Source organism: Adiantum capillus-veneris, chromosome 29, assembly GCF_014529385.1.
Source record: "Adiantum capillus-veneris isolate H3 chromosome 29, ASM1452938v2, whole genome shotgun sequence".
In the NCBI taxonomy this organism is placed as follows: Eukaryota; Viridiplantae; Streptophyta; class Polypodiopsida; order Polypodiales; family Pteridaceae; genus Adiantum; species Adiantum capillus-veneris.
Genome location: NC_140959.1, coordinates 98,026,793 through 98,037,918, shown reverse-complemented (window position 1 = coordinate 98,037,918; position 11,126 = coordinate 98,026,793). Strand labels below are relative to the sequence as shown.

The window sequence follows — 11,126 nt, the reverse complement described above, 5'->3', positions numbered from 1 at the left end:
GTGAGGTGGTTAACCCATGTGACCCTAAGCTTGGACTGTGAGGTCATGGGTTCAAATCTCGACCGCGTCTCGTTTTTGGGACCAAATTTAGTGCCCCTCATTTTTTCAACGATGTGCTTCGTTTTTCGCGTTGGCCAGGTTTAGTGCGCCTCAAGCTCCCGCCCCCCAACCCCGACCGTCGATCCCATTACTTTCCCCCTCCATTAAATATAGGTGTTACTTAGTGCCACCGTCTACTCGTGAGTCGTGACTATCGCCTTGTCACTTCGGATCGTCCGGACTCGTGTGGAATGGGTCTTTTAGAAATATTCGTATCTTCCCCATTCCAATTTCCTACCCACAGATCTGCCTCTGCTCGCCATTGATGCTGTTATGTAGATGTGCGTTTGGTTTCTTTGCCGTCTCCGAGTCCCGTCTGCCGTTTTGATCGTACGTGACGGAGAGTGCCTCCGAGGCTTGAAGTTGGCGGTGAGCAGTCTAATTCCATGCATTTCTGTTTTGCCGAACGGGTCAATCGTCTTCTGCACTCTTTCCATCTGAGAGAGAGAGAGAGAGAGAGAGAGAGAGAGAGAGAGAGAGTCCGTTCGGCGTTTGCAAAGTTTGCATTTTTTCACTTTGTGGATGCCTCTACTCATAATTTTCTTCCTGTACACCTCTAGTATGGCAGTATCATTGTGTGTGCATGCCTTCATTTTGGCAGTTTTCAAGTTTCCTGTGTTTGTTTTGGTAGCAGGAATGGTGGAAGTATGCTGGTGGCTTTTGAGGAAATTTCGACATATTTGACATGCTGCCTTGTAGCATCTCTCTGTGGTTGATGTAAAGTTCTGTTGTTCTACATGCGATCCTTCCCCTATGGGTGCGCTCACGGGGTGGATCCATAGTAATGGGAAAAAAACTTTTTGTGTAGGGAGGGGGGCTCTACCCCCTCCTTGGTGTCTGGCTCCTATTTATTTGTGTGCATGTGGTGGGTTCTTTTGCTGGTTTCTCATATATTTCTGTTTTTACATGGTCTTTGAGCATGGACTTGTTGGTTGTGTGCAGGCATCTGCTCATTTACAGCCCATATTTAGTGAAACATGGGATTTGTGTCAGAGGATAGTGTGACGTCTTCATCGAATGATGCAATGAATGAGAGAGAGAAGAGAGAGAGAGAGAGAGAGAGAGAGAGAGAGAGAGAGAGAGAGAGAGAGCTCATTACTTGCTTGGACTTATAATCTTTGCTGTGAAGAGATTGAGATTGGGATTTGTTTTGCATCTGACTGGAATATGCGCAGGGCGAAGTTGGTTCCTAGCAAGTATTTAATGAGTCCAAGGACGTGATGAGTGCAAGGCCCTCTTTCTGAGTTTGGGGTGAGATAGAATTGTAAAAAGTCATACACGGATGTGTGCATGCTTATTATTATTAGGTTCCATCTTATGGTTTTGTCTGACATCAAGCATGAGTGTGAAAATAATATTTCGGAGGTGTCTTACTTGCTTACCTGCTAGGTATCTGCTTGGGATCACATATTCTTGGGGCTGTTCTAGATGTACAACTCCATTTCAATAGTTATATTCCATTTCAGTTTGGAGATGCAATTGGATGTATGGGGAAGTGTAAGTGAACAGGGAGTTACTGGCACCAATTTTGAGGAGTTGCTGAAGGTGTTAAAAGTGGAGGATATATATAGATAGATAGATAGATAGATAGAGGTGCAGCAAAATATATTTATTCGGCAAACGAATAGTGTTGCATGAGGGATTTGGTAGTTTTTTGGGTGAGTGAGCAGGTGTTTAAAGTGGAGGACACCAGGGAGAAGAGCTTTATTTGAGCTTTATTTGGAAAGAGGTTTAATCTTCAAGGGGTTATATTTTATGCTCTCCGAGCCGACTCCACTTCATATTTTCCTTGCAGTAACAGATAATTTAGGTGTACAAAGCGTTTCTCAAGTAGTTAGGGTGATAGGCTACGTAGAGCTATGCAATGTTAGCTGTGCTACATCTCTAACAGACTGCGGCCAATTTTGGCCTTCATAAGATGTTTTCAGAGCATTCATAGCATTCATTCAGTTTGGTGTTTGCGAGTCGAAGACTGTTACTTTTCTCTTTGGAGTAGCGTGCTTTCAGATGTGCTAGCCTTATGCAGCGAAAAGTGGTACATTTAGTGACTGTAATGCTGAGGGAGTGGCTTTTGACTACGAGTGTTCTTGTAGTCTTGTGTAATTGTCTTCCATGGTGTTATTTTGCAACAATTATTAGCCACAAATTCTACGGCGGGTGGCACTTGGTTGCTGCCGAGAGCTTCCAACACGAAAGGCTCCGCTCGCTTCTCGCAATTGCATTTCTGCATGAACTTAAGATGAGATTTTGGTGTAGACAGTTCGTGTCTTTGGGTAAGGTATGTGCGTTAACTTCTGGTAGGGAGTCATGCCACAATTGAGGTCTGGTTCCTTGCAATCACAGTAATACTCGTATGTTACATGAGACTTTTGGACTTTTGGTTTAGACTCTTCTTATGATTGGTATTAACTTCTGGCAGGGAGGCATGCGACAGTCAAGTTCTGGTTCCTTGCATGCACTACTGCTTCAATGCTACATGAAAATCTTGGTGTAGATGTTTCTCGTCATGGGTAGAGGAGTGAGAGGCATGCCAGAGTCATACGCAGCTGTGCCTTGAATCCGACCCCCTCACCAGCATCTGTCCATTTCTTTTCTGAATATTGGGGCTGGGGAGAGGTTTGTATGGGAAGCTAAGGTTAAAGACGCGTCTTTCATTTTGAATGCATCCTGACAGCCAAGTAGGCACATGTAGATTCAGTTAAAAGTTTTATTTCTTTTCTAGTTTTCGGAACATTTAGTTCCACATTATGTCTCATTGAAGCTGTTTCCTTTGATACTCCCATCTTAAACATCATTCTGTCAATTTTACATGGTTCAAGCTATGAATGTGTCCCTTGATACTCTCCTCTTTCATAATTCTGTAAATTTTTATGGTACAAGATATGAATTTATTACTTTGATCTGCATCATTCTGTCAATTTAGATGGTACAAGATATAGTCTGTGTTGTGTATCTAGCAGTGATAAGTATCAATATATAGTTGTGTAAGTTTGCTAAGCAAAGCCCTGTGCCCTTTTTACATACATTATAATCAGCTATCCTCTCTTGTGCTGGGTCTACGATTCATATTATTTGGAACGTAACCGAAGGCTCTGAATTGTGCACCTCAATGGTACAGCAAGAACTTGTGATATTCTGTCAAAATGTGTGTGGTACCTCGGGTCAAGTGGAACAACAGAATTGTAGTATACGCCTTTTTGTTGGGAGTGGTGCTTGCAGAGCATTCTGGTACTGCCACAGCTGCTGTTTGGTGTTCGCTTTGGATGCAGAGGACCTAAAGTGGCATTACATGGCTCCTATTACTGGTATGTGGGTCTCCCTTAACACCTCTCTCATGGTTGTATGTCTTTACCTTTACCCTTGTACGGTGGGTGATTTCGCAGAATGTCAGCTCCACATCAACAGGCAAAGACACATTATCTCAGGGAAAGGCATATCGTTGGATATTGTCTCGACATGAATGTATTGAATTGCTCTTCTGAAGTTCTTATTGTTTCACATAAAGAATATGCAATCTTGAATCCAGAGTTACTTTATTGTCAGGAAGCAGGTTGTGACAAAGCTCAAATCTACCACTGTTTAGCTCTGCAATCACTACTACAATGTTCTGGAGCGTCCAAGACATCGTATTCTAGAATTCCATGACTTCTTGGGTGCATTGCACTATTTTGCAAGGCTGGTCCGGATTTTACTGAAGTGAAGTCTCTACAGACTCAGTTATTATTCGTTGATATCAATCCTTCAGTTCATTCAGAGGATATTGTTGATCAAGTTACCCTCTTGTAATGGCCACCACACAAAGTCTGCTATTGATTGTCAATGTTGAACTTTTGTGTCATCTCAGCCACCATAAGAAGACAAGTCTCTTGAATTCTGTAAGGACAATATGCCTGGGAAAAGCAAGCACCAAGTTTTTCTGATGCCTGGAAATGAAGGATAAGTGATCTTCGATGCCCCTCTTTTTCCATCATGACAATTGTGGGCAGGTTGTTTTCCTGTGCCTGCTCAACAGAGAGATTGTAGCAAAGTAACTTCCACTTCAGAGGTGGTCTGCAGAGTACCTCCATTGAGGAGTGCTTAGTTTGTTGATGTTCAGTTATTTGGCGGTTTTCAAAATAAATTTGTCAGACCTTATACGCAAGAAGCCATGCAGTAAAATTGTGTATTGTGATCGGGTTACTTGTTTGCAATTGTTAAGTTTAGTTGCATGTAAAGGAAGCCATGCTAAGCTGAAGTGATCGGGTAGCTGGAGTGGTGCTTGCGGTCGGTCTCCCCTGTTGAAGTAGAATACATCAGGGGTGAAAGCTGCATGCGCCAGGCTGACAACCAAGTAATTCGGGTGAATGCAGATTTTGTGTTGGTGGTGCTCAGTGTTCGGGAAAAGTGTGCCTCAGCTTAAGCCTTGAGCCGGTTGCAAAATCAAAGTGGCCGGTTGAGGGGAGGGCAAGAAGGAAAAAATTCCGCTTTAATTATATAAATAAGTGTAATTTTGCAAAAATATTGGCTAGTATTGTAAAATTTCTGGTTCAGATTTGTCTTGGAGGGATTTTTGTATGTTTGTGAAAATGATTTTTACCCGAACAGTGGTGCTAGTACATGTGGGTTCTTGTCCTCGGTAGCTTAGTGGCAGAGCTGTTGGTTTCAGTCAACAAGGCTAAGGTTCAATTCCTACCCGGGGAATGTGTTGAGTTAGGCCCTGGTATTCTTTATTGAATAGTCCTTCGAAGGTGCAGAGTCGTCTGTCAAGCAACTTTGCCTGATTGTTAACACACACTAGCCTTTTTGTAGCCAGCCTTTTAGTTGTATATCCACCTGTTCTGTATGGATTCATACACATTAGCTTTTTTGAGCCAGCCTTGTAGTTGTACAGCAACCTGTTCTGTATGGATGCTGGGGATGGGTGCTTGATTTAAGCGAAGGTTTCCAACACATCCACTCGGGATTGGTTTTCTGCATGGATGCTGGGGATGGGTGCTTGAATTTAAGTGAAGGTTGTTAACACATGCTTGAATTTTCTGCATGGATGCTGGGGATGGGTGCTTGAATTTAAGTGAAGGTTGTTAACACATCCACTCGGGATTGGTTTGTGGATAGGTCTAAGTGAAAGAATTCTTAAGGCATGATCTTACCTGCGCAGGACTGGAACCATATTGAAAAAGGGCGTTTTAAGCTTGCATACCACAGGCCATGAGGGGAGGAGGGCTGGAGCACATGTCTTGCGAAGAGAGCAGAAGGGGGGTTTGATCTATACCTTTTGTGTTTTAAGGGAACTTTTGCTTACACCTAGGGCTGTGGGCTTGTAGGCAGACAAGGTGAAAAGTCACTATGGCCTACTTTAGAGGAATAAGATGATGTGGAGTTAACAATGCACCTCTCAAAGAAAAAAAAGGAAGGTGCTGTGAAGCCATCAAAGGAAGATAACTGTCTATCCATCAATGGATTGGCCTGTCATACTTCATGGGCAGCAGATCTCAAATGTCTGAAAGGGTTCCTTGCTCTACTAATGCCTTAATGTAGGTTAGAAAAGGAGCAGAATGGTCTAGCCCATGTCAGTTGTAGGATCGTTATTGAACTATGCCTTCTAAGTGAAATGTGGAGGTTTACCAATTGAGCTAATTTTACAGGCGCAACATTGTGGCTTGTTTCAACGTTTCAAAGCGAGTGCTCTCAGATTGCTTGGACTACAACACTTGTGATAAGTTGGTAGCAACACCTCCAATAAGAAAAAAAAAAAAACAGTCTGTAGAAACACTCAAATTGCTCCAGTTTTGGATGGACAGCTACTGAACCCGGCTGTCGCATGAGTGGTTCATTGCTTGATGAAATAGACTTTGCCAATCAGTAGTGGCCATCTCTTAGAAAATTCAGTGTTCTTTAAAGGTGGAATCTTCTTTTTAACTCTTAGTTGGCAGCATTTTGTGTTTCTCATTAGCTGTTGTGATGCATTGTAAAACAGGTAATCGATTGGCGGGAGACCACTGAAATCTTGGTTGAGAAGCCAATTTTGTTGAACTCGCAAACCTTCCTTCGTGAGTGCGCACCCACCCAGAGAGTGGACATGACAATAATTCCAATTTCCCACATCTCACTGTCAGCAAATACAATCTTGACATCTTTGTAGTTGTCAAAAAATGTCTCTAGGATTCGAGGAACGTGCCTTCATCTTCCCTTGTTGACCTCTATCCACCTCTAGTGGTCTGTTTTGCATTGTTTATAATTTCTCCATCTCTCCTCTTTGGCTACCCATTATGGATTGTATACAATATCTAGCACCATTGCCAACCATCCATACTTTAACCAGCTAATCGGTAATTGTGCTGTTTGGATTTTGTAAGGTAATTCTGGCACCCAATGCTATCAATTTTTTCTTTGCATTCGATTAAATGTCTGTGAATATCGATGTGTAGTTGATGGTTCTTTTCTAACTTAATTACGTTCTTTGATATTGTTTCAAGAGCGAGGAGGCATCCATCATTTTTGCAAGCTTGGTAGCATGTTCCATGAAGATGAAGCTACTAAAAAACTTTGAATCTTTTGCTCATGTGGACATCACATTTCTCGTAATGGTATGTCTTAATTTTTCCATAGGTATGGTATGCTTGAAACCGGGACTAAAGTGTCGTAAAGAAGAAAAATTTCACCACAAGAAAATTTCCTGATCAGTATATGGCAAATCAGCGGAGCTATATAGCTACTGTACGTTGTAAAGAGCAAGTGTGGTTTGCAATACAAATGACTTGAGAAATTGGGAAGAATTGACACCTAATTGATCAATATCCATGAGCTATGGCTCTAGTGTATTGCTATCCTATAATTAGAGCTTGAATAAGACTGTAAGCTGTAGCTTTTGCAACAACTTCAGGGATTGTATGGAGAGTAATGAGACGCAAGTTAGGGTAATTTGGATCCCCTCTTTCTTGAAGGATAGTCTCTATTGATCCAAACAGTGCTCGAAAAAAACCTTAATTTTTAGCCTTATAATACCTACAACTATTGAAGCAAGTAGGTTTTCTTATATTGTCTTGAGTAAAAAAACTAGAAAACCTATAGACATAGGTGAATTAAGTTTACCCCAAACTTTTATACTTAAAAAAACTACTACTCTAAATTTTACAAAGTGAAGGAAAAAAACAAAATTTTTTTTGGATAGATTTTACTCCAATAATGTGAGTAAGATTTAAGTTTTGAGATGATTAGATTATTTCTAAATTGAGCAATACTTAAACCATATAGAGAGCCTGTTTATTGGCATGGAAGATTATAAAGTAATTTTTTGAGAGAAACAACAAAATGTATATTGGCAAGCGAGAGAGCTAATAAAATTTCTATTAACAAAAGAAAGATAAAACTTATATGACATTCAAATAAACAATAACTTTTGAGAGAGCAAAATTGTCAATAGTTCGAATCGAATTGATTACAAAACAAGGCAACAAAGTGTCCATTGGCAAAGGAGAGTTACATATGAAACTCATAGCAAGAGAAAGATCTTCTCTTATCTTAAGAAGGTGAGGACTCACGATGGCCTGTTGAAGGTAAGGGAGGAGGAAAGATTTATCAAAAGCAGGTCTTAATCAATGTTACACTTGTATTGTTTTAATATAAAATTGTATTGTCCATATACAGGTGAAATAAAAAGATCCATTTAATATTATAAAATTTAAATAACATTTAAGATAAATTTGAATCATGTCATTTTTTTATTTCTTTCTAGTCGGTACCCATTACTCGCAAATGGCTTATATTATGAAGGGGCCCCAATAATAAGGTAAATGGTACACATTGCACATCAATATTTTGAAACAAAATAAAACAAGAAAGAAGTAAAATAAAAAGACACATTAAAAATCAAAACAAAAGAATAATTTAATGCCTTCAAATAAGCATAGAAAATAATTAAACAATTTAGTGAAGTGTTTTTTTTTGAAATCTTCAAATGAGAGAATCGTTTATCAATACCTCAGTGTTTGAGAAAGGTGTGTCTGAGCTTAGGCTTAAGCCGATTGAAAATCGATATTAGCCGCTTGCAAAAAATGGAGAAGGAGAAAAAGCCCGATAAAATATACTAGAGAATAGTTTCGAATATTTTGCAAAGGTGAAAATTTGTACTAGTGTTTCCATTTTGTATTTGTATAAGGAGGAAACTTGCCGTTTAAACAAAAAACTTTCTGGAAGACTGCATCATAAGATCAAACTCCTATGAATATTTTGTTTAATGTTTTGATCTCTAAAGTCATTTTCAAGTATGAGACAAAGTAAATGCTGCCTTGGAGAATAGCTTTCTATTCCAAAGTTTAAGCTTTCTATTCACAAGACTTTTGAATCCCTTAGGGACACTTGTCTCTCAAAGAAGGTGATGTAAGGAAACAAAAGGGACAACAAATATATTTTACAAAGAACCTTGCCATGTAGCGCTCATCTAGCCAAAGAATCCAACGGCCTCAGTTTTGCAACAACTTTGCACAATGAATCCTATGGCTTTCCACAGGTCAACAAAAATGAAGGAACAAAATTTGATCCACTTTTTATTGGAAAGAAAGGCACCAAAATGTTTATTGGCTAGGGAAAGCTATGTATGAAAACTCATAGAAAGAGGAATCTTTTCTCCGATCTCAAAGATGAAACAACAAAATTTGATCCATTCTTCTTCGACAAAAAACATAAGAAATATTAATTAAAAACAAATTTTAAAATTTAATCCAAAATATATAACTTTAAAATAATACAAGATATAAAAACTTACAATCTAGTCCTCAATGGAGCTAAATATATGTTTTGAGGTCTTTGTATCATCCCGCATAATCCAATCGCTTCATCAAAATTGAATTCCTCCAATGGTGGCCCTTCAAGAGAAATTCTCATCAAAGTACGCATGCTCTTAGTAGTGAGAGAATTCCTAAGCTTTGATTTGATAATATTTTGAACACTAAAGCCACGCTCACAAATAGCCGTACTGCAACATTGTACCAATGCTATTTGAGCAAGCAATAGTAATGATGCATACTTTTCCCTCAAAGTTTCATTGTTACCAATGTAGCACCATGTATTTTTGAAGTTCCACCCCTTCCACTCATTGTAAGCTTAGTATTTAAAAGTTTAAAATTCTTTCCTCAATAAAAAAGGATCAATGAAAGGCTCAATGAGTTCCCCCCCTTTCAACCTTTTACTTTGACCATAGAACTTTATTATCTCCTCTATCCCATCACCACCGAAGTTTTTCAAATCTTTTCGAAAATCTTTTGTGGGACGATAGCAAGAAAGAGATAAAAGTTTGAAATGGCTCAAAATAGAGGTATCCTCAAATCTCTCTTTCAAATTCTCAATTATATGGCTTGTGAAAGATTTTTGAAAGGTTATTGCATTTTCAAGATCAAAGCCACCTTTTTCTCGATTGAGTTCAATACTTCTAAAATTTGAGCCCCGCATTGACGATCTTAGTTCATATAAAAGTCCTTTGGATGGCCCATAATAAGGAATTATACGATAACCATAGCCATCTAACTCTAAGGCATTGAGATCAAGGCTAGGTCTCATCACAAATTCACTCTCCATTGCCACAATTTTGGCATCCACTATGCCAGAGATAGTAGTCACATCAACATAAGTGCATTGAAAGAGCTTACTAAGACTTGTCAAATGAGAGAATAAATCACCTAAGTAATGTGCAACATACACAAATGCAAATGAAGAGATTTTAGCAAAAATGCTTTGTTTTTCCTTTTTGAAGTAGTCAAGCAATGGTTCAAGCAATTCACAAAATTTTATAAGGACTTTATGCCTACTCAACCATCGAATTGTATGTATGCCCTCTATCTTAAGAAAAGGTAGATCAAATTTGTCTTGCAAAGATCTTAACTTTTCTAAATGAGCTACACTTTTTCTAAAATGAGTAGCCACTTCGTTTAATGTAGCATCAACATACACCCCAAATGGAAATTCACATATGGTGTTACTAGCACATAAATTAGTGCGGTGAGCCACACAATGTATGGAAGTCAAAAAAGGATATACATCTTTGAACCTTGGAGCGATCCCTGATTTTTTGCCAATCATTACTGATGCCCCATCTTAACCAAAGCTTACGAACTTTTTTTCATTTAAGCCAAAATCTAACAATAATTTTTTCAATGAGGTAAATAATCCAATAGATGTTCGATCATGTACCTCCAAAAGATCAAGAAACGAGATTTTGGGCTCATTGTCCTTTATATAAGAAACATAAACAATCAAATGCTCATCTATTGAAATATCGGTTGACTCGTCTATCATGATACCAAAACATGGAGACTGATGAACATGAGGCAAATACTCTAACTCAAGTCCTTTCCCAATGTAGTGCACAAAAGAAGCACACGCCTTATCATTTTTATACATGGTCTCGGGGATGTTCGGAGTGTTACATTCTCTAAGCAATTCAAGCGTGGGAACATATTTTGTATAAGAAATATCATTTTTGGCAACAAAATAAGAAACCCGAAACAAATTTTTCATGCTATCCTCCATGCCTTCAAAATGCTTAGTAACACAAAATTCTAAGATTTTTTTCCCACTATGCAATGCCCATGCAAGTACTTTATGTTTTTTTGATCCCCCGGAGATGGATTCAATTTTTTTCAAAGATTGTGTATGACACAATATGGTGGGATTCTTTTCACCTGTATGCAAGGTATGCTAAAGCACTTTGTTGTACGTTTATTGCCCCATCCGTTCCAAATTCACTTTTACAATGCTTATCTTCTTTGCAAATAGAACAAAACATTTTGGCTTGCACCTTATCAAGCTCAACCCACTCAAATTTAGATTTCCACTTGTCATTCCATGCAATTCTAGCTCTTTTACGCCTTTGGCTTCCTCTAACCCAACGCTTTGAACTTCAATATCATTGACATCATTATCATCAAGCACAACTTCAATTTTTTTTTTCCTTTGTCATTTTTAATATTGACTTTTTTTGAAAAACCGGGCATGGCAAGCAAAGATTTTTGTTTAGAAGAGTTAAAAGCCATAACAAAAACTCACACAATATG

General features: G+C 38.8%; 1 protein-coding gene and 1 pseudogene across 5 annotated transcripts; one reads left to right on the top strand and one right to left on the bottom strand.

Moving 5' to 3' along the window:
* The first annotated feature begins 245 nt into the window (after window positions 1–245).
* On the top strand, window positions 246–6,429 carry LOC147419646 (uncharacterized). Of its 5 annotated transcripts, none has more exons than XR_015187194.1 (5): window positions 312–468; window positions 734–3,404; window positions 3,483–3,561; window positions 3,643–5,979; window positions 6,056–6,429. XR_015187194.1 is itself a non-coding variant. In XM_086506326.1 (4 exons), the coding sequence occupies exons 1-4, from the start codon at window positions 379–381 to the stop codon at window positions 1,097–1,099; spliced, it is 216 nt and encodes a 71-aa protein (XP_086362452.1). In that variant the 5' UTR covers window positions 246–378; the 3' UTR covers window positions 1,100–1,190. The 5 variants fall into 5 exon arrangements, 1 of the variants encoding a protein (XP_086362452.1); XR_015187195.1 differs by lacking the exon at window positions 6,056–6,429 and having other exon boundaries at window positions 3,643–5,612; window positions 5,724–5,738; XR_015187196.1 differs by lacking the exon at window positions 6,056–6,429 and having other exon boundaries at window positions 734–964; window positions 1,042–3,404; window positions 3,643–4,278.
* A 2,766-nt stretch (window positions 6,430–9,195) lies between these two features.
* Window positions 9,196–10,602, bottom strand: LOC147419645 (uncharacterized; annotated as a pseudogene).
* Window positions 10,603–11,126: the final 524 nt, after the last annotated feature.